Genomic DNA, 23,326 nt, shown 5'->3' with positions numbered 1-23,326 from the left:
CAGACCTCTATCAGCCATCACACTGACTTTAAGAAGAGCTGACAATATGCAGCCACACAGAGCCAGATTCATCAAACCTCCCTGGGGGATAAGTGGATCATTTATCAAGATAAGGCTGCATGCATAACGCTAAATGAGCAAGTTGAGGGGGCGTCATGAGCCGTCTACCAAATAAGAGTCAAGAAACAACCCCGACCTTCGGCAGATACTTCAAAAATGAATGTACTGTCTCATAAACTGGCTGCTTTCATCCCCGTCCTCTCAGTCTTTTTTTTTTTTTCCCCACCGAGAACTGCAGAAACAATTGTAGCTTTCTTCACATATGTCATTCCTGTCTAGGTTCAGAGCTAAATCTGAAGTACTTTCCACTTTGCAAGTCAAATCAGGTTGAAATTGCGAAGCTTGTGGTGGTTTTGTCTCAGTTGAAAAGATATATGTTCAGCATTAAACCCAAAGTTTCAGTCTGGCAGCAATCTTCAGCACCGTTAGTGAAGGAAAAGTGATTAAGAAGAGTCAAAGCCAGAAGAGGAAAAAAGAAAGTAGTGAGTGAAAGAAATAAACGAGTGCCACATAATAATAAAGAAAACCATTACAGGATCATTTTTTAAGCTAAAAAAATGAACAAATCACACATTTCTGTCAGATAATAGCAGCCCTGTAGAATGAAGTAACGTAACTTCTCTAATTTTTAATACAAAGAGTTCAGCTTTCTCCATAAAATATGATCAAATAAGCACAATAATGCTAATGATATGCATTAAAATATTCTTATGAACAGATGTATTTTTTGAAGCTTTCCTTTTCGGCTATGCACAGACACGTAAGGTGTTGCATAATGGTGCAAAGCCGCTTTTCTCCGTGACCGAATCAGCTGATCTGTGTCAATTGCATAAACACTTCATTACTGAAAAGTTTTGCATATCAGCGCAAAGCTGCTTTTCTCAGCTTCAGAATCTGCTGGAATTACATTAATTGCGTCGTCCGTTGAAGAGTTACAATAGTGGAAAGAATGTTATTACAGGAGCTAAAACTCTGTCGCAAAAGGGTTAAATGTTGGTCACATGAACCCGTAGGGGTTGACCTGTACCGGTGCTGCAGGTTTTTGGGTTGTCCAGCCCCGTGGAGGGTTGTTGAGAGGAGCGACCGCACCTTATGGGATGGTGTGTGAGGTGTGTTGCCTTGAGGTTGTACAGCCGACTCAAGGGATGTCATGACATTGGAACGATTGTCATGTGTGCGGTGAGTGTATTGCAAAGTATTTGTGGTGCAGATCTGGCGAATGTTGCTCCAGGCATTTTTCTTTCACAGCTCTATTCCGATACATGAAAGACTTGGTGTCGTAAAGTTCAGTAGGACACAAACTGCAATGTGATTTCTCCTCCTTGGTCAATTTTCAAATGGTTGGCACTTCCGTGATTTAAAAAGGATTCTACCCATGCGCTTCTACCAAATCCGAGTTCCTGGCTGGTCAAAGCTCAACTGGTTTAACTTTCACCCTGCGTTCAATGGACAAACGTTTTGTAAGTAGAGCCGTGAAACTGACTTAAAAACTTGAATGCAAGAGTTTAAATGCGGAAGCCCAAAACGTCCATTTTTATAGCTCTTTCATTGGAAGTGGTCACTTGAACGTGCTTTGCCAAGGCCGGTGTGACTGCAGCATGTAGCAAACCATATGCCCTCAGCATGGCGAGTCAAATATTCATGAAGATTTACATTGTACAGGCTCGACAAGCAATCTACGACCTTCATTATCTGTGAGTGGCACCTACATGACCCTTCTAGGTTTGACCATTTATCACCCACAAACAGCCCGTATCCACCCATTAGGGCAGTTGTGACTAAACAAAAACTACAGAAATTCTGTAGTTTGTTTGGTTTGGTAAAAAATATCATTGTCAACATATGTTTAACGGGACATATAGATACAACAAAACAATAGGCCTTTTTCTTTGTATATTCATTTATATTGAGTAAATGTTGTTTCATGCTAAAACAGACTCAAGCTATATTCATATAAAACCCCTTTTTAATTCCTGGTTTCATTTAAATGGGTGACTTATATATATGCAACAGATGAAAACTCAATATTCAAAGCAAGTGCCTTTAAAAACAACCCAAATGTTTAGTTACTTTGAGTTATATCCATGTAATCAAGAAATAAAGTCAGCAACATTATCCCCTCAGCAATATCATAGCAGCTTGTTGTATTGTGAGCATTAAGGTAATCAAGTAAGGACCTTTTTACTGGCCCGCGTTTCCACCTGTAAACCATAACGGTAAATACAGTTTATGTGACATCTTTAACTCTGTATAATCCAAACTGCTGCCTCCATCTATACCATCTCCCAGAGGGCTGATAACCGTCTCCAAACATTGCATTTCTGAGTGAGACGCCGGCTGCTGATAGTCCTCGTGAAGATAAGGGAACAACGGCAGTTCCCACTGGAGTCGTCCTCGGTTGCAGAGAAAAGTTGGGCACGACGCTGCGACAAATGTCTGCAGTGGTGGGCGCCAGTGTCCTTTGAAGTGATGTGGGAATTTATCCGACGGTGAGATAAAGCTGACCGTCGTTTAAGCGGCTCTGAAGAGGTCAGAACTCTGGACGAGCACTCCAGTCATTTCGCTTCACCATTTGAGTCCCAGCTGCCTGATTGATGCCTTTGAGAGAGGATTTGGCTCTGCAGCGATGTGTATTATTGAGCATGCACTTTAATACATTGCCTGTATGTGTCAGTGGGAAGGAGTTTGTGTGTCCCCTGGTCCCTGGAATGAGAGGGAGGAAGTTTTATGGGTAATTGAGTCCAATTTCTCTGCTAAAGAGTTTTATTTAGCTCTTCTGATGGAGGATCTGGAGTGAGCACATCCATCCATTCAGTCTATCAGAGCTGTAGGCTCTCTGTTACTTCATTTCTGTATATGTCTGGAGAAAAAACAGACTCTGACTTTGAAATAAATGGAACTGGAAGTCTTCCAAACCCTAGTAGAAATAAAATGAAAGCCTTAGTCATATGCGCCCGTTTGGGTGCAGCGGGTTTTGGGGTTGTCCGGGCCCATGGGAGGTCATTTAGAGGAGCAGCGGCAATTTGAGGGGAGCACAGGTGTGTCTGTGAGGTTGTACGGCCATCTCAAGGGACATCATGAAAATGGATCGTCCGATTGTTATGTGTGTCTTAAGTGCATCGTGAAGTATTCATAAGGCCGTTGTAAGTTGCACGTGCTAATAAAGTATGGGTGATGCTGTCATACGGTGCCCTTACGCTACACTCCAGTGTAGTACCGAACCCTTACTGGTTGCCAGGAATGCTGCATGCACGGGGTGTGAGCAGGTAACACTTCAGAATGTCCACACAAACAAAACGGTCTAATTCTGTCATGTCTTACAATCTAGCTGCACAGAAGGCGCGTGCACTTATTACGTGAACAGCACTAATGGGCTCCTTGTGTGTATTTGGGGGGGGGTCAAAAATCTGCCCTTACTTACCCTTGAGTGTTGTAAAAGTGTCAACCTGTCCACATGTCCACGAAAAAACACGGGCGTGAAAATTTTCACTCTGAGTTTACCCACCTGGATATTTTGTGTGGGACACCCCATACAGGTGTTCCCATTTTTGGCCCACAGTCAACGTGGAACATCTGATTGTTTTGCGTGTGGTAAGTGTATTGTGAGAACTTTCACGCTCTCATGATGTGCGAGTGAATATCATGTGGTGCCTTGACGCTGCACTCCAGACGATAGTACGGACCAAGTACTGGCTTCTTTCTGACCCCATTCCAATGCCAAACGCATGGTGTCTACGCGTGATACACAAGAACCTGTAGGATTACTGTAGAAGGTCCACACAAACTATGCTGTCTAATTTCCTCATTCCTGTCTGGCTGCACATATGGAACTCGGAAGGAGCTCACAGGTATCAAGTGAACAGCGCTAATGGGCTTCTTGCATAGTCTGTAGGATTTGGTGAGGTTGAAAAAATGAAAAATCCATACGACACAACTGTGCCTCAACTATTTCGTCCTTACTCTTGCGTGTTGTTTAGGTGTTCACTACGACCTGTCGCCCGCGGCATGCCCGCAGAAAAATGTGCATTAATATTTTCGGCCGATGGGCTCACTGAGCAGTTTACGACCATAACATTCTATGAGGGCCACCTGCCTACAAGTTCACCCATATTTTACTTGCCGTCAGCCTGGATCCACCTGTCAGGGTAGCCATGACCACGGTTTAAGTCATTCTCCCTTAGAAAGAGGCAAAAAAAAAGGAAAAGGGCAATATTTTTGAATAAATAACATGCATATTCCAGCATGTAGAAACAGGAGAAGAAAGGCTTGTGAAGTGCAAAAGAAAGTCCCAGGAGGTATAATTAAGAATGGATTCTGTTTTTGGGGACGCCAGCAACAGAAGAGCTCTCACTCTGAAACAGATGCAAAACCCAATAGATAGATTTTTTTAATATTTGTTCTTCATACCATCCTGACTTATGTTGTGTGCACAAAAAAAAGCAATGAAAGCTTTCTCTGAAACAGTTTATCACATAAAATATGTTTTTTGTTTACTTACTTAAGATATTTTCTATGGCGCTTTAAACCAACAGTAAATGGTCTTTCTCACCCTGAATATTTAAGGTAAGATCTGCAAGCTATGAACACACTATAGTGAATTGAAACAGCATCAGCAAACAGCAAAGACAAGCATTCATTTTGCGTAATGGTCTATTGATTTAAAGAGCCCTTGAAGAGAAGCATTAAATGCATGAGACGTATCTTTGTGTGGGACTAAATTAATTGGATGGTGTATTATCGTGTTAGCATATCACGTTAGAATATGTGTTATCGTGTTAGCATATTGTGTTAACATAAAGTAGCCTATGCATTATTGTGTTTGCATATCGTGTCAGAATAGGCATTATTCAATTCAATTTATTTGTGTAGCCCAAATTCACAACAACAGTCGTCTCAATGGGCTTTGTACCGGTAATTGTAAGGTAAACATACAATCAAAAAGGATCATAAATGCATAGAATTCAATGGGATAACACTAAACTTTAACAAAACAGACTTAACTAAACTGGACATCCCTGTCCTTAGACCCTACTTCACGGTTATTGTGTTGGATATTGGTTACAGTAAACATTATTGTGTTACAGTACGTATTATCGTGTTAGCATATCACGTTAGAATATGTGTTATCGTGTTAGCATATTGTGTTAACATAAAGTAGCCTATGCATTATTGTGTTTGCATATCGTGTCAGAATAGGCATTATTCAATTCAATTTATTTGTGTAGCCCAAATTCACAACAACAGTCGTCTCAATGGGCTTTGTACCGGTAATTGTAAGGTAAACATACAATCAAAAAGGATCATAAATGCATAGAATTCAATGGGATAACACTAAACTTTAACAAAACAGACTTAACTAAACTGGACATCCCTGTCCTTAGACCCTACTTCACGGTTATTGTGTTGGATATTGGTTACAGTATACATTATTGTGTTACAGTACGTATTATCGTGTTAGCATATCATGTTAGAATAAGTGCTTTCCAGGTTGGCATATGTGTTAGAGTATGCATTATCGTGTTAGAGTATGTATCATCGTGTCCGGATATTGTGTTGTAGTATGTATTATTTTGTTACCATATCGTGTTAGAACATGCTTTATCTTGTTAAAGGTTGAATGAGCCCATTAGACATTTTTCGTAATTGTTTTTATGGTTTTAGGACAAAGTCATGGCTTTTCCTTCATTGAAAGTCAACAATATGACAACAGCAAAGAGTGAGCCGGTAATGGCTAAGGCTAAGCCATGTCAGTTCAGTACAGGTATTTCAAAATTTTATTTTTAATAGACTTTTAAACAAATCCTATCCCACTGAATGACACTAAATAACTGCACTTTATTTTACATCTTATTTGTGGTTTGGAACAAAGTTTTTAAACAAAGTCATTTTTCAAGCTCTGAAAGATCAAAGTTTTCACTTTTTTATACCTAATATTTCAAGAAAACTGCACAGTAAATGTGGGAGCATTTACACTGGTGTCAAGTCATTGGATTGCTGTGATTATGGCTTTTCAAACAATCCATTTAACTTAAGCAGCGTGGAGCTTCGAGTCACCTAAAAATCAAGAAAAAAATCCTAATTACAATAGTAAGAGTCTGTAACGCACCTCCCGTCACACAATTTCTATTTCCAATATTTAACGAGTGGCTAAAAAAAGTGTATGACTATGCTTCAGTGCAGAACACTGTAACTCTGCATAAAAAGTCAGTAAATGTCTGTTCTCTGACTGGGTGTCAGAGCTTTCTGTGCTCTGCAATTACTCCATCCTAAAAAGGATAAATCCATCCCAGCTTTTTGGTTTTAATAGGGAGTTCACAAGTCATGATCAAAAACTCACCGGGAAAGAGTTTGGATCGTTGCTTCTCCTCTTCAGAGCAGATCTTCGCCTCATGTTCAGACCCCAGAAACTGATTTACAAAGCTGGTTTCAGAAGGTCTCCATTCACAGAGCACAGAGCAGAGAATCACTGTCCCTTTTTCATTTGAATGTGTTAATGAAATCCTTTGACTTGTCACGATCAGGATTCAACACACGAAGCTGTAAAGACATGACTTTGACCACACTTTTTCCTCAAATAGAACTAAGTTGGATGAAGCATCTAACCAAGCAAATGTAAACACCAAGAAAGAAAACTAAATATGAAGTTCAGGAGCTCTAAACTCTGTTTTTTTTATCTTACAAAACATGGAAAATACCACAACCTTTTTGTGTTTTCTCTGACAGCAGTTTTGTCTGGGTCTATCCAAACTTGGAAGAGTTATTGCTTATCCCCTTTGGTCCAAGTTTGTTCACGACTCTTAGCTGTTAGTATGGCCTCCAAATCAAGAAACTTCTTTTCTGGCTACAGTTTGTTAGTTCCAAAAAAGGCCAGACGTTAGGTTCTGGGACGGTTCATGTTCACACTTAATGGAAGAGAACTATAGAAGAGTCTGTTTAGACACTTATCAGTACCATCTTTTCAGATGGGTCTTAGTTGGGACTAGAATTCATCAGGGTAATGAGTATTTTTTAGTAGTGTGACGGTTAATTGATGAATACTTTTATCTTCCTAGGATCCAACCAGATTGATCTGTCTGATAAAGAATCGAGTCGACCTATACCATTCCAACATTGTTTCAAAATGAGATAAATAATCAAATGATTATTGGAGAATACCATAAAGATTGAGACATGGTAGGTTTATTTTACTATAACGTAAAAACGACCAAGTGCATCACAGCGGAGAACACACGTGATGTCAGCAAAAAATGGCCAAGCGTCGTTACAGTCCAATGTGTGGAAAAACTTTGAATTTTGCAAAGACATGTGACCATACAGTGTGCTAGAATGTTCTAAGAATGTTCCGTTTGTATTATTTCTATGTACCCAGGTATTTATCTCTGAATCACAATGCTTTAATTTTTGGCTAAAAATGTACTGGATTGGTCTCGAGTTAGTGAATCGGATCAAATTGGATGGTCCAAAAGGAACCAAACTCGAAAGTGACTTGAACCGTTGACGATAAATAAATCGTTACACTCCTAGTACATTTACACCTGAACAAACTCCTTTTGAGCTATTGACCATAAATGAAAACTACACTGAGTTACGCTTCCCCACTTGTGTTTAAAGCGAGAAGTACCTGCTGCCTCCAAGAAGCCAAAATCCCATTGACTTCAAAAGAGAAATAAACAGCTATGACTTAGTCAAGCTATTTGTCAGAATAAACATTATTGTTCTACTAAACTTTGTAACATGTTCTTGATTATCCTAATTTTTTTCATATTTTTTCTAACCCTTTAGTGCAACCATTGAGTGTGTATGAAAACCGGGCCGAGTGAGAGTGACATCATCCATAGAAGATGGCTTACTTCCAGCTCCAACAAAATGAAGTCAGTCCAGTCGCCATGTTGGAGCCAGACATCATCAGTAGGCAGTAATTGGTCCAAGTCGGTCAGAGACTCATTCCTTTAGCCCTCTTTTAAGTGACCGGGGTGTGGACATCCAACAAGCTCACTCCTGATTGATGGGAGTGGCTACCATAGAAACATTGACTTACACTGACTCAGACTAATCACTGCTTACTGGCTCCAACATGTCGGCGTCCATATTGTGAAAAAATGGCAACTGAATTGACTTATTTGGTTGGAGCCAGAAGTTAGCCATTTTATATTGTTGATCATATAGTCGATGGTTTGACGTGAACTAGAACCAGACTTGAAAACACCCTTAGTACAATACCTTGCCAGTACAAAAGCAAGCCTCCCCAAATTAAGGTGTACATTTTCATAAGTCCAGAGTAGGATCATTAGAACACTTGCCAATTTAAAATCTGATATACTATTTATCTAACAAGCAAAAAGAAAACAGCAAAGCTTATATTTTCTTTTTAATTTCACTTTGTATTTATACATAAAACAATTATCCCTTAAAGAAAAAAGATCGGTACAACCTTTTTATCCAACAATTAAAATCTCACAGTTACAAAGAAAAAAAACACATTTCTAACAATGTGTTCATTTTCCCATCCAATAAAACGTAAAGTCAAAAAGTGCCCATCATAAACAGACAGCAATGGCAAAGGAGTAATTTTCCTTTTGTGACCTTATCCCCTCCTGACATGTGTTCCCAGTGAAAGGCAGCAGTTGGATGGTTGGCATTATACCTCAGCTCTTCCCTTCAGAAAACTGCTGCTTCTGCTATAGCTGTCCAATTCATCCATAAGAAGTCTGACAGCTTAGTGTCACGTGCTGGCCCTGTGGACACCATGCGAGCTGTCACACTTTAGAGAATCATGGCGAGCCAGCCAGCGATCATTGCCATCCCACCCATGGGAGCCAGTTTGCTCAGGCCAGGGTCCTTTGTGAGGGCCTGGTGGTACAAAGGGCCGCAGAACATCCCCATGCCTGTAACTAGCAGGGTCCCCGCCTAAATAACGAGATATTTAGAAATTATTATTAATAAAACAAAGACAATTATATGATGAAACACTTTACATTTCAATAGAAGCCTGAAGTGCAACAACTGTTTGAAACAAAGAAGTAACAATACACAAATACTTAGTCCTCTGTCTAAAAACTCCTAGGCCATATCTTCTTTAAAGTTAAAATTAAATAAATAAATAAAACAGCCAAAGGAGGGTTTGTGGGAGTTGGCTCATTCAGTCCACAAAGGTTTTATTAATTTGGAGAGGGTGCTCGACTGTGTCCCCCCATTGTGTTTTGTGGAGGGTGCTCTGTGAGTATGGGGTCCGGGAAGTCTTACTGAGAGCTGTCAGGTCTCTGTATGACAGTCGCTTGGTTTGTATAGCTGGCAGGAAGTCAGACCAGTTCCCAGAGACTATAGGACTCTGTGAGGGCTGCCCTTTATCACCACTTCTGTTCATCTTTGTGGACAGAATTTCAAGGCGCAGCGAGGAGCCGAAGGGGAACGGATTTGGCGAAAACCAGATTTTCTCTCTGCTATTTGCAGATGATGTTGCCCTATTGGCCTCATCAAGCCAGGACCTCCAGCATCGCCTCGTGACTAAACAAAGGGCACCGATGTGAGTGTGCACACCGACGCGAAAAACGCCACTCGTAAAAGCGTCATTTTTTAAAAAACGCCTCGGGTTCGTTTTTTTGGTTTGACGCGCCACGACAAAAACTATACGACCAATGAGAATGGCGCTTTTGCACACATGTGTCTGGAGCTTCTGAAGTTACAGTAAAACTCAACTTGGGGGCGCTCAAACACAAAACTGTCTTGCTGAGGACACATACGTCACGGCGAAGAAGATATACGCCAAGTAGCGTCTACACTGCCGCGAAGAAATAAGACGAAGAAGATGCACTCACTGACGGACATTCTAAAATATCCCCGAAAACGCTCATGATACATTTTCAGCTCTTGTACCTGTCGATAAAACTCCCCATGTTCTTTTCTTCTCGTAACAATGGGATGTACCCAAAATCGACGTCTTTTATCATTCAACAGAATTTCTTCATCGCTGGAACTGGAGCTAGAGCTACTGGTGCTGGAAATATTCATGTTTTCTTTGTATGATTCTGACAAGTGCGTATATACTTGCTCTCTTCTTCTAAGTGAAAAGCGACTATAAGAAGCGTAAAGTTGCGCAGCGCCACCTTGTGTACAGGGGGTATTTCTGTTTTACATTAAGCGCCATCTAATGTCAGGGAATGAAATTGCATGTTCGCTCGGCTCATCGTCAGCGAAAATCGCCTGGGTGTGAACACAAAAAACATTTTGAAAAACGCTGGCGAATAACGGCTGGCGAATATTTGTCCCGGTGTGTACGGGCCTTAAGGGTGTTTTTCACAATTGAGGAAAAAAATCAAAGCATGAGATCGTCCAGCAGATTGGAGTGTTGTCTGCTGTTGTGCAGTCGCTGTGCTGGTCCATTGTGTTCCAAAACTCACCTGTAGTCATAGGCTCTGACTGAAACAATTAAGTCATTATTAAAATTGGCCAAAATACTTTACATACACATCCAAACATATACACAAGTATTCATGGGTCTACTTTCACTTAAAGGATGCTGATCTTCAGCTTCCATACTCACCACAATGGGTCTTCCGCAGTGGGCAGCTCCTAGCAGGGCCAGGCTGTGGTAGAAATGGTATTTGTTGGCAGTTTCATAAAGCTGGGGGGTCAAATACACATAAGACCTCCTGTTAGAGGAAGTCCGTCTTCATTGGTTATAAGAGAGGTCAAAAGAAAGCTTCTATTAAGGCACATAAGCATCATTTTTTGGGGGAAGTTTTTGTTGCAGTAACAAACTTTAAAATTACAGTTGTGTCCAAATTCCTTCACTACTCACTACAAAGGCCTCTATATAGGCTTTCATCATTTTATAGGGTAGTCCAAATCTATAATTCCAAAACCCAGTGCTCTTGAAATTTCCCAGAAGTCTCTGCAAAAAAAACTCTGTGTTCTGATACTCAGTAGATTAGCAAATATAGACCACAATGCATTGCATTTGAACAATGTTTCACTTGGGAAAAAAGGTTTTTGTTATAAGAACACAGTGGATTTATTAATCAGGAGTTTCAAACGTAGAAAAAGGAATTCAGACATAGTCTTAGAAATGATAGAAATGGAACGTACCACTCTCTGATAGTCATCGGGGTCCTTGTTCTTGAAACCTAAAGCAAGACAATAGCAGATAAGAAAACTGGCTTATTTTGTTATGAGATGATAGCGGTGACTGGAACACTGTTATTGCTTCTCTGTCTGTTGACCCTATAATACAGGAGCTTTAACATTCCTCTGACCCCTCAATCGTTTACGCAATTCCAATGGATTCTAAAAGGGAGAAAAGCAGCCGCTTGGCCGATATCCTAGACCAGTGTTTTTCAACCAGTGTGCCGCGGCACACTAGTGTGCCGTGGGAGATGGTCAAGTGTGCCGTGGAAAATTGCCCTCATTAACTGATCTAAAAACATTTCCCATCTCCAGGAAATCAGCTCTTTGTTCATCCAAACAGGTCCTGATAAAACACTGAGTAGTTAGGAATATAAACGATCATAAAATACTTTTTTCTTTGTGTTTATTTGATTCTATTAAAGACATTTTGATAAGAATGACGGTAACCCGAAATAGCTGCAGCTATAACTGTGTAAGGAAAAGTCCCGCAGCTTTTACTGTCTCCACGACTCCACCAATCATTCTTGAAGGCTTAATCACATGTCATCAGTCTGACCAATCAGAAGTGGTTAAAGTCTAAACTTCCTTGTTCCAATTTAGCTCATAACTCAGTCAGTTCCGACAAAAACACCAGCTAAAGCTCGTCTTTAGCGGTGTAGCTTTCCACAGAATCCGGTATCAGACCGTGGAACAAGTGAACAAAACCATGAAGCTCAGAGACGCGAGTCTTTCTGCCGTTTTCTCGCAGTTTTCACACTACATCTCCCATGATGCATTGGCTTAAAGGGACAGCGTCTTGAAAACACAACGAACATACAGTTTGTATGTAACTTAACTTTTATTACATCTTTTAGAAAAACATCTGCAACTTCCTGCTTTTTTGCCACAATTATCACAAAAATGCATGTCAGATTGCCGGGGGGGGGGGGCGGCTGTAGATCAAAACAGACTATGAGTTTCTGCTTTTTTTTTTTTTTTTTTGGGATGCTGGTGTGCCGCGGGATTTTTTGTCAAGGTTAAAGTGTGCCGTGGCTCAAAAAAGGTTGAAAAACACTGTCCTAGACTTTACAGTCAGACTGTGGTGAATATACGAGCTAAAGCGATCTAAACGGCTGTTTTTCCCCACGTCACACTCAGCAGATTTACATTGATCAGGGTCAAAAGTATGTCAATGAGCGTGTCCGATTGAAGTGTCGCCGGCGACTTTTGGCGTGTTTACGGCATTAACATGTACGACAACAATGTGATCAGGATCTGATTTTCTGCGAATATTTGATTATTTGAGTGATTGTGTAGACAATTATTTATCCCTTTAAAAAAAATGTTAACACCTAGATTTCCCTGTGATCATTTATTTGATTTTACTAAATATTTAAGTCCTTTTTTTTTTCTTTTTTCTATTTCATTTTCATTCATAGTGGCCAGGATAGGCTCTGGCAGCCCCGTGACCCAGAAAGGGACAAAACGAAATAGAAAAATGAATGAATTTAAGTGAATATTAAAACGTATTTAATTTAAATTACCCTTCATTTCGTCTCATTTTGACTACATAGGGACCAGATTTTAAAATCCCAGTCCAAGCGTCTCTTGATCTGTTTCTAAAGCTTCCAAGTAGTATTTTAATTATGATTTTGCTGTTTTTACCCAAAAATGTTTTCTGTTTTCCAGGAAATACTTTACTGCAAAGCGGCAGCAGTAGAAATTTGCATCTGCGTGGAGTAAGCCCGTCCCTACTTCCCGTCATCCATTTGTTTACACTGACTCTCCTGCGAGTTTACAGCCCCTTACAACCCAAACCTAACATTATCAGTGTTGATCCGTTTATACAAAAGTTTTTGTTGTTGTTCCGATTTTTTTTAAAAGTGCATGTGAATTACGTCACGCCACACACTGACCGGAAGTTGCCATACACACGCATGGGTCACCTCTGTTATGAAACTACGTTTAAGGTCTTAACACGCACAGTTACGCGGATCGTTTTAACGCCGAATTACCCCCGGTGTCCACAGACCTTCGACAAGATAAATAAAAGTTTCGTTAAGAAGGTTGTGTCGCGAGGAAGCTAACCTTAAAGCGGGAGATTTGCGAATGGAGGCTGGAACGCCTCGTTCTGTAATCATTCGCTAAACATGAACGCAAAGGGCGCGTGCGTGCGTGCGTGACTCACCGTGAGCTCCGTATGCACCAAGTCCAACGGCGGAGGCTCCGGACAGCGCCGCGACCCTTCGTACAACCGCGGACGCGGACATGTTCGGACACTTTTCCACCAACCGGAAGTTGATGCCGAGCGCGGTGCGTTTGCGGTCTGTTTGTGCGTTTAAACACTCTGAACTCTGAAAACTGTTTAAATATTTAAAAATAACATGTTTGAATTGATGAAAAGTACTGTGATTTTCAATTGAAGTCCTTAAAGCTGGAAATATAACATGAACCCCTTTAATGTGTCTTTTATTTTCATTAAAATTGTTTTTTTCCCATGCAGAAATTTTCGCAAATAGGTAATTAAGTAGAATAATTTATAAGTGAACATTTTTTTCATTTGTTCATTTTTTTCCAAAAGTCTATATTTTCACTCACTTTTTAAAAGTAAGTGTCCCGAATTACAGCTTTATTCTGAAGTCCTTGAAGGCATCATAACATCCGCCTTATTGGGTGGGTGGGGGGTGGGGGGTGGGGGGTGGTTGTTCCATCCAGATTTATGGTTATTTTTGACTTTCCCAAGGAGATTAGATATTTCTATGAAACCTGAACTGTCAGCACTTAAAGTTTAATCACATTTGTGAAGCTGTATACATATTTATAAATATATTTTTCATATTATGTGATCAATGGGCAAAATTTGACTTTTAGTGAGTCAAAAGTCGTTGGTCTATGCAAACAGACAAGTCAAAGCACAATAAGATAAAACAACTTTACTAGTCATTTTTTAAAGGAACTTTTAAACACCAGATTTTTAACTCCAGTCTTGACATTCTTTTTGACTAAAGTCGCATTTGCAGTCACACTCCAAGGTTCTCTGAATTTGTATGGAGTGATATTTATGCCACCACGTTGCACACAAAACTAAGTTGCAAATGAAAATGTTAAATATCTGCTTTGAAAAAAGTTTTTGCAGTTTTCAATTTTTTTTTTTTTGCTTTCAAACCTTTTTTATTTTCAAATTCTTTTTTTTTACTTTCCTTCTTAATTTTGCTATCAAAAAATATTTTTGCGTTTGCAAGACAAGTGTTCTCACATGCGTTGTGTGTCATCTCGCTTTTCTCCTTTCTTTGATTTTGCTCACATAATTTTCAGTATAGCGTGACACAGCTGCCATCAAACAGCTTAATGTTGCACACTTGATAGTATAATTAAGATGATGTTGCTGTGCATCATCTGCAGTACACATTGGTAAATTTTGCAGCGTTAGTAAATCCTCTGGCGTCTAAAGTCTTTTGCGGCCACGAAGAGTTCTGTGACGAAAAAAAAAACCCTGAGATTGCTTTTTGAGCTCCGTCCAACAGGGGGAGCTGTACTGCTTTTTTGCATGCTCATGTGTGAGAGGACATGGAGGGGGACACAGGGACTTCTTCCAATTATCCTATTGAAATTACAAAGGGTCACACTGCATTACCGGAGTCACTAAACCACAGAGTTCATCAAACCTCGTCCTCTGCTGACTTTGACTCTGCATCACCATAATACACACAGTTAGCTCCTTTTAATGAGCATTTTCTAACAGGAAATAATTGTGTGCATTCACTGTCAACTGTTCTTTCACTTCAACACCTTGTGGCAGTGAGAGTCCATGCAGGTCTTTCTTTTTAGGGTTTTTATCCTGTTCCCAAACATGAGTAGAAACCTCAAAGACCTGGTTAAAAGGAGGAGTAAACACACGTCTGAGCTCCTCTCCATCTCAGATAAGGCCAAATAGCAGAGACATTTAGCTTGATGTTTCAGACAAATTGTGTATATTGCGGTGCAGGCACCAAAATTTGGCATGGATGTACCTAAGGATCCTCTATTTTAAAAAAGCACGTTAGTCACCAGAAAAGTCTAAAATGGAACCATTTGGAAAGATGGCGGCCATACACTCAATTGTCACAAAAATATTCAATCTTAGACTTGAGGGGTATCTACAGAGAACTACTATATATATGCCCCTCTCACCCTTCTGCGGGTGGTTTCTCACCTAAGCTCGGGTCCTCTACCAGACACCTAGGAGCTTGAGGGTCCTGCAGTATCTTAGCTGTTCCTAGCACTGCACTTTTCTGGACTGAGAGGTCTGAGGTCTTTCCAGGTATCTGTTGTAGCCACTCCTCCAGCTTGGGGGTTACTGCCCCGAGTGCTCCAATTACCACAGGCACCACTGTCACCTTCACTTTCCAGGCTTTCTCCAGTTCTTCTCTGAGTCCCTGGTATTTCTCCAGTTTCTCATGTTCCTTCTTCCTTATGTTCTCATCGCTTGGCACTGCCACATCCACCACAACGGCTTTCCTCCGTTTATCCTCCACTACAATATCTGGTTGGTTCGCCATTACCATCCTATCAGTCTGGATCTGGAAGTCCCACAGGATCTTTGCCCTTTCATTCTCTACCACCTTTGGAGGTGTTTCCCATTTTGACCTTGGGGTTTCCAGTCCATATTCTGCACACATGTTCCTGTATATTATTCCAGCCACTTGATTGTGGCGCTCAATAAATCAATCAACCAATATTTATTGATATAGCGTTTTTCGTACTTCATAGCACAATGAGTAAAGTGCGGTATTAGGACACCGTACAATATCATCATCCAAATGTCATTAGTGTGCGTAACTTACAATATCCTTACGAGTCCTTCGCAATAGACTTACTTCACGCATTCCATTAAGGCAGTCCCATGAGCCTCAATGGAACTGAAAGTTTTACAACACGCCGCTCCTTTCTACAATCCTCCACAGGCTTGGACAACCCAAAAAAAAATTTACTTATCCAGCCCCCTTTACGGATGCATATGACCACATTAGCGCCAATGTGGTCGTCCAAGAGATCTATCTATTACTTGCTTTATGAAAAGTACATTACTTATACGTTTATACCTCTTTTTATTTTGGGAAACCATTGATTTAATCTCAGAAACTGGAAAACAGCAGAAGCTGAACAGGACTTTGAGAGATGTTTTCGTTCTGAACAAACACTCATTTCCGTGTCTTAAAACTGTGTGTACACTGTCCAAATCACAATTTCCTTTCACTATATTGCGCTGGCTTATTATTACAGCGGGTTGTTTTGAATATCCAATTTCCTATCCTTGTTAGCTGTGTAGTTAGATGTGTCTGCTGGCAAAGCATCTTTGCCCTGTGCTGGATTTTCAAGCAGGGCAAAATAAAGTGGAAAGCGTCTGTCTCATCAACATGAAAATGAAGCCCCTGCTTTGTTTTCTCTTCTGCAGGTAACAAGACGAATCGAAACGGAACAGCAGGACCCCAAAGACGTCATTATTACACACCGCAAACTGTGCTTTGACTCTGAAACGGGACGTGTGCGGAGCCGTCGTGTTTGAGAATGTCGGAGGTGTCAATCGTTTCTCCAACGTGGCGCTCCGAGTTTCAAGGAAATCAGAGCCTCTTTTGAGAGCTGAAAGCATTGGGCTGCTTCCCCACTCCCCCATCTACCATAAGATTTCAAAAGCCAACGAGATTTCTAAAGGTTTTCCATTAACCCTGACATGTTGTGACGGCTGCAGCCCTTCAGCTCGCTTGGAGAATATATATAGCCAGTTAACAGCGTTTTTCACGTCTCCGAGATGTTTAGTTGCGAACACGCGTGTTGTGCTCGGTGTCACGCCACAGTCCCGTCACTCCCCGTTGTCATTACACTCCTTTCAGCCGAGGGGAGTGAATGAGAGATGGGACAGGGCTGTCGAATGACATTTTTGTCTGTGCGCTCAGGCCATTGTGAGACAACCCCAGCCACTGCCTCTGCACCGGCTGCCAAACTGACACCAACTCAAAGCACCAGCACCGGCTCGAAGAGCCTAAGAAAAACCAAGAAACAGGTGACTACGAAGACCTTAAAAAGATTCTTGATGATATAAAGCTACGTTGTATCATTTCATGGAGCAAGTGACCGCTAAGCTAACTCCTCTCATGAAGCTAATGGAAGACTTCCGAAGATTCCGTGCTCAAAACGAGCAAAAAGATAACCGGGTCGACATTCTGGAGAAAAGACTGGACGATGTGGAACAACAAGCAAGGATGAATAATATCATTCTCACTGGAGAAACCGATCAAACCTCGGGCAAAGCTAAATGCAGCTGGAGTTAGCATTGCTAATGCCAATAGCGCCAGCATCGCTAGCAGTTCTTCTGAAACGGGTGGCGATGGAGAGTCTCTGGAACACCAAGTGGAATCATTTCTCACGTCTAAAGGGCGTCGCCTGGATCTAAATACCATCGAGACCTGCCACCCGCTCCCCAGGAGAAAGGAGACGGATAAACCAGTGATCCAAATAAAAAAATCAAAATAAAAAAATGCAACCTCCAATTTTTCCTTCCTGATCTCAGACTGACTTACCGGCCGAATCTGAATTATTCCCCTACTCATAAGGCTTCTCCTTACCCCAACATTCATCTATCCAAGCAGAGAGATATGGAAAAAATAATGTCTTCAAATTCAGACAATACTACCCCTCGATGACGTCATCAAAACCCAGTCATCTACGTTAACGCGTAGCTTCCAGCCCTCAGAAAAGACATCAGCTTTATAACTTTAAAAAGTAACCCAAAAACACAATGTCACTACTGACATTTAAACTTTTTACTTTGCGCCCGTGGGAGGGATAGCCAGCCTCAAGTCACTAAGGCTCCCTTAAAAATAAAGTTTGGACACCACTACAGCTCCTAACGCCCCTACAATTGGAGGGGTGAAATTTGGATTTGAGACATTGGAAACTTTATTGTGTTATTTATTGTATTTTAGTGTGTATCATTATCTGTTTGTTTTTAGCTACAGTAACTGTAGGAGCCTTATTGAATAATAAGTCCTGTGGGTGTCGCTGTTGTCATTTTTGCTGTCTAGTATACATTGAGATTGATTAGCCGACCTCAGACAGGTGTGCGTCAGGCAGAAGGGATCGCTGTTGTGGGAAAGGAAGCAATAGAAGTCAAATCCGTTTTTCAATAATGCAAATAATAAAAGTACAAATTAACTGCAAAGTTGATCGGAGCGAAATGCTTTCACTTGTCTTCGACGCACAGGGAAAGACAGCCCGCTTAGCGCGTCTGCCAGGTCTGTCCAGGCGTCTTAGTAGCTCAAAGTGCAAGAATGACCTCATCAGTTTCTAGCCTTTCAGCTCCTCAATTTCCCCGTTGTGGTATCAACTATTAAATAAGTTCTATTCAAATTCAATGATCCCTGTTCATGACGTTCTACATTTTTGTCCCCCATCAGGTCCATGCATGAAGAGGCAGAATCCAACATGCTCACAACCAACCAGAGAAACCCCAAGCTGCAGACACAGCAGGCCCCCCCATTGTGCTCCAGCGTAATTAGCTCACTCGTTAAGCTCATCTGCATCCCTCTTCAAAGAAGATCGATGCAAATGGAAAAGGATTTAGCCACTGGCTGCAATTAGGCCAAAAAATACATCCAAGTTGGGGGGGTGGGGGGCTTACAGTGAGGCGAAAACGCTTCTCTTGCAATGCGTCCCCCCCCCCCCCCCCCATGTGCTGATCACAATGGCTTCATTCGCTCTCATGTCAAAGCAGGTTGTGTTTAATGGCAGCTGCTACCTGCCCTCCTGGTGATCGCCTAATCCTGGGCTCACAGGGAGAGGCGAGCTTCATTAAGGAAATGCGAGTCTGTCACTATTCAGTCTTCTAACAATTGTTGGCCATGCAGCTGTGAGCCCGGGGAGCCCGGTGAGCCCGGTGAGCCCGGTGCGCAGCACTTCTCTGGTCCAAACGCCATTAAAAAGTCATTTTAAATCACACTTTGACATGCAGTTTTCAGCTGCTTTCAGCACAGACATCGCTCACTAAACCGCCATGTTGTGCTGTTTCGAGGTCTATGCCGACCACCCAAATTTAACAGACATTAATAAGGTTCTAAAACATGACTCAGCAAACATGAACACATGAACATATGAACTAGACAATGGAAAATTATTAGAAAAAATATATGTATTTAAAAAAGGATATGAGGCGGAACCTGAAAATGAAGCGCTAAAGCCTTAGTCACCCTCTTTTATTATCATTCTTTTGTACGCTTATACCCCATCTCTAATTTCCCTCCCTCTCCTCTTCTTTTTTCTTTTTTATCAGTTCGAACAAGAAATGTACACAACCATAATTAATATAAGTTTATAAGTTTAGCCTCAAATACATAAGGGGTTTGTCAAAAAACAGTCAGAAGAAACGAATTAATGAGTGAAAGTGAATGAATTACCAGGAAGAAGCACTCTTTGGTGCTCCCAATGCTAAACTTTTATTGCGACTCACACAGGCCAGTGCACAGCATGGAGAGCTCATCCCTCTTTAATTGATGAAGCGAAAAGAGAAGTTAGAGTCTGCAAGAAAACAATTCCATCCACAAGTGGCTCCACAACCAACCAGTACCTGAGAACTGAGAGAACCTTCTCCTAAACAGCAGATCGTCACTGACGGAAGAAACCGGATCAGCTTCTCAAAGCTGAGACACTTAGTGTTTTTGAATGCCAACCTTTACCGTGACGTGAAATCACATACAGTGGGCGTGCCTCAACACGTTTAACTCCGCCCATGCTGAGGCACGCCTCGGTCTCCAAATGTGATGTCAAAAAGACATGCAGCCATAAAATCATCACAAATAATCATTAGAAATGCCAAATGTGCTGAAAAACTTGTCATATCAGTTGCAGCTTGGCGGCCTTTCGGGACACGCGACCATAGCATAACAGTACCAACCGTAACAGGCAGCATGGATAACCATTTACAAGCTAAAAGTGACATCTTCATGAGTGTCTTTCTCCAGTTTTGACTTTCACGTGTAAAGTTTCTCCAACTTTAAGGAGACACTCAACACCACGTCAAGATTAGCTCAACTTTAATCTCACCTTTTCATTGGAAAATCTGTCTCCCACACTCTTATTTCTGACATTTCTCACACACGCGGCTAAAGAAATGATGACCTTTTGTGACCAGCTTCTAGTTACAGAGTGCCTGAGGAGCGATTTAAATTGCTTTTCCGCAGCGTCGTTTCTTATGCGCAGACACAACACACGGGTTCGTCTGCTGAGCAGAAGCTTAAAAGGAACGTTGGACATTCAAAGACCACAGGAATGTGGAACCTTGGAATCAAAATTGTAAAGAGGTCAAGGAGGTCAACAACTTGCGTATTGGTTGATATTTATATTTATTTTCAAATGGTTGAAACACAAAAATGCTTTAAATCTTAAGGTGATCACAACTAAACCTGCAATGAGAACAGATAGAAATGTGACTCAAATGGATTTTGTTGATGTTTGTTAAAGCAGAGTTGAATCGTGTACAGTCACTGGTTCATTTCTTCCACTTTCAGGCGTCATGAGTGTGTCCTCACGCTTTAATTAGTCTTCCTGTGAACGCTTGTTTTTCAACAATGCTCAAATCTCCACGCCGCAGCCACCACTGCCGCCGCCGCCGCCGCTCTGATGGACAGGTGATAGCCAGGAGCCAAATTCACGGCGGAAGCAACATGCGGAAAGATGGATGTCTGTGCCTGCAGGTTCAGTATGATGAAGCTTTTAATATTCTAACACGGCAAATGCCAGCCGGAAAGGTGAGCAGCATCCCTCTGCCTCCTCCTCCTCCTCCCCCCCAGCCTGAAAGCCATCAGAGAAGTTAATTAACAGGATGGGTTTGGTTTGGCTTAAAGGTAGATAGCTGGTGATTGGAGGGTAGGATTTGCAGCGGCCAGAATTAGCATTGAAAACAGCAAAAAAGTAAAACATTTTTGAAGTTCTTTTTTAAAAAAAAGGGGGAAGAAATCTGCTGAAAAAGTCTTAAAATCGACAAAAGAAACTTTATGGCCTCAATGAATCTGACCTACATTGTAGGATATAAAATAGGTTCCAATCGCTAGAGCATTTGCATATTTTTTAATCTTTTTTTCCTTTTGATTTTCTCATAAAACAATCATTAAATTAAAGGGAACAATGCGGATCTTCATGCAGATTTCACAGAGAGGCTGTTGTCTTCCTCCCGATATCTCGCCAGCTGGCCTCCTCTTTTGCATTGTGGCTCCCAAATCCAAAGAAACGCAAAGGTGTTTTATTTTGGAAATGATGCAGTCCACTTGAAGATTGTGCAGCCCAAATTCTTAACAGTCCAAGTGTTTTCAAGCAGACATCAATATCCAATCATATTTTGCGTTAATCTTGTTAGTTTGATTGTAGGAACTTGACAAAAGCTCACAGCAGCTCAATAGTTGAGTGAGTTTGACGCCTTTTTAGATTCTTGTCAAAAGTGTAAAAATGGTAAGTAGCATTTATTTGTTAAGCGCGGTGGCGCTTAACAAATAAATTGGTAGCGGCTCCACTGCCAAACACTGGCGCCAACCTATGACCAGAGGATACGCGAGTTCAGTGCCTTGTCCAAGGACGCCTCTACACACGGGCTGACCCGTATGGGTGTTGAGGATTTTTTGGATTGTCAAGGTCCGTAGAGAGGAGCGATCGCATCTTAAGGCCATGTCCCACAGCCATTACACTCATTTTGTGCATGTTGCAGGGATGAAAATTGGCCATACATGACTGCATGTGGAAATGAGAAAAGTTGTGGTCTTTGCGTGACATTTTTCTAGATGTCTCACAAATGAACCACAGAAGAGGTACGACTAAACCACGCAAAGAACACGTAAATCAACGTAGAACATGAACCGTGTGTGATCACTGTGCTGTTTTTATGCAATTCATTAGTGATTAGTGCGTCAATTACTATATTTGAGGTGATATGTGCGCGTGAAATAACGTTTACATACGTGATTTAAAAGTTAGGCATAGTCGTTACATGCGTGAGAAGTGTGTTAGACATACGTCGTGGAAAGCCCCAAATTTGCCTATGCATCTCGCAAAAATCACACACAGTTGCAAAAGATTTACGTAATAACTGCATATAAACGTTGGCCAAAACCCTCGACGGACATCTGCACACATCGACGAATGACGAACGCAAAAAAACACTTATGAATTACGCATATCATGGATGTTTCTCAATAGACCAATACTTCATACGTGAATCTACATAGTGGCTGTGTGACATGGCCTTTAGGCGGAGCAGGTGTGTCTTGCATTTCCCTTGGGGCTCGTACGGCCACCTAAGAAAAGGAACGTACGATTATTGTGCTTGTAGCGCAAAAAGGCTAACGTTAGTGGCGTGCACCTATGACGTACGGTTGATGGTGTCGTGTGATGCCCATTGGCCACATTCTAGTCCTTATGAAGGTGTGAGTGCTGACCTCTTACTGACCATATCCCTTGTGCTATCTGGAGGGGTCCAGATGACCCAACTCCTAACGTTAACGTGATGGGTCCTAAATACTTTTGGATGTGTTTTGTCAAGACAGGCTTTTATCTACCACAAAATCCACCCTTTATTAGGAATTTAAACAGGAACTGGAGGCTAGAAATTGGGGCAAACTCTGATAAAGTAGAAGAGTGAAGGCCGGGGCTGTTTCCTAAGAGGTTATGCTGCATGTTTAGAGGCGGAGGGAAACAGCCTCTCAGCATGACCTTCGAAGCAATATCTTTCAGTGAGATTTCTGGGGGTTTGTTGACAGCAATTTGTGTTTTCGGAAGCAGAATGTCAGCGTCCGAGAAAACACGATTTGTATTGGTTTTATTATTACTGCTGCTGCTTCGCCAACTGCCTCCAGCCTCAAAATGTAAGATAGATGAAAATTGCTTGATCCTTCTTTAGTATATGAGCCACCGCAGGCAACAAAAACATGCTTCCAATGCTCAGGGGAAGATCTGCAACTGCTGGATTAAAGACCCACTCCCATGAAAATGGTGTATGTGCTGTTTTTAACATGTCCTAGTGGCATCTTTCTCATTATGGTGGACATATCCAAAAAAACTTAAGCTCAAAATTGCGTTTGTGAATCAGGAGCAGACGAAAAAAGTGCCCCTTGGAAAATATCGTAGAAAATATGTTGGGTGGGCA

General features: G+C 41.4%; 1 protein-coding gene and 1 long non-coding RNA gene across 2 annotated transcripts; one reads left to right on the top strand and one right to left on the bottom strand.

The window, feature by feature from the left end:
• Positions 1–8,415: 8,415 nt before the first annotated feature.
• Positions 8,416–13,484, bottom strand: tmem256 (transmembrane protein 256). Its single transcript, XM_023966391.2, has 4 exons — positions 13,352–13,484; positions 11,146–11,183; positions 10,601–10,681; positions 8,416–8,967 (listed from the first exon to the last, which is right to left on the bottom strand). Exons 1-4 carry the CDS (start codon positions 13,431–13,433, stop codon positions 8,824–8,826), a joined length of 345 nt encoding a protein of 114 aa, XP_023822159.1. The 5' UTR covers positions 13,434–13,484; the 3' UTR covers positions 8,416–8,823.
• LOC144987237 (uncharacterized) lies at positions 13,093–18,554 on the top strand. The gene is made up of 2 exons (XR_013651109.1): positions 13,093–13,476; positions 16,598–18,554. It is a non-coding gene; the product is annotated as an uncharacterized LOC144987237 (long non-coding RNA).
• Positions 18,555–23,326: the final 4,772 nt, after the last annotated feature.

The sequence above is a fragment of the Oryzias latipes genome, chromosome 18, assembly GCF_053564925.1.
Source record: "Oryzias latipes strain Hd-rR chromosome 18, Olatipes_Hd-rR_3.1".
Classification (NCBI taxonomy): Eukaryota; Metazoa; Chordata; class Actinopteri; order Beloniformes; family Adrianichthyidae; genus Oryzias; species Oryzias latipes.
The sequence above is the reverse complement of the archived record's forward strand: the minus strand, read 5'-3'. Positions and strand labels throughout refer to the sequence as shown.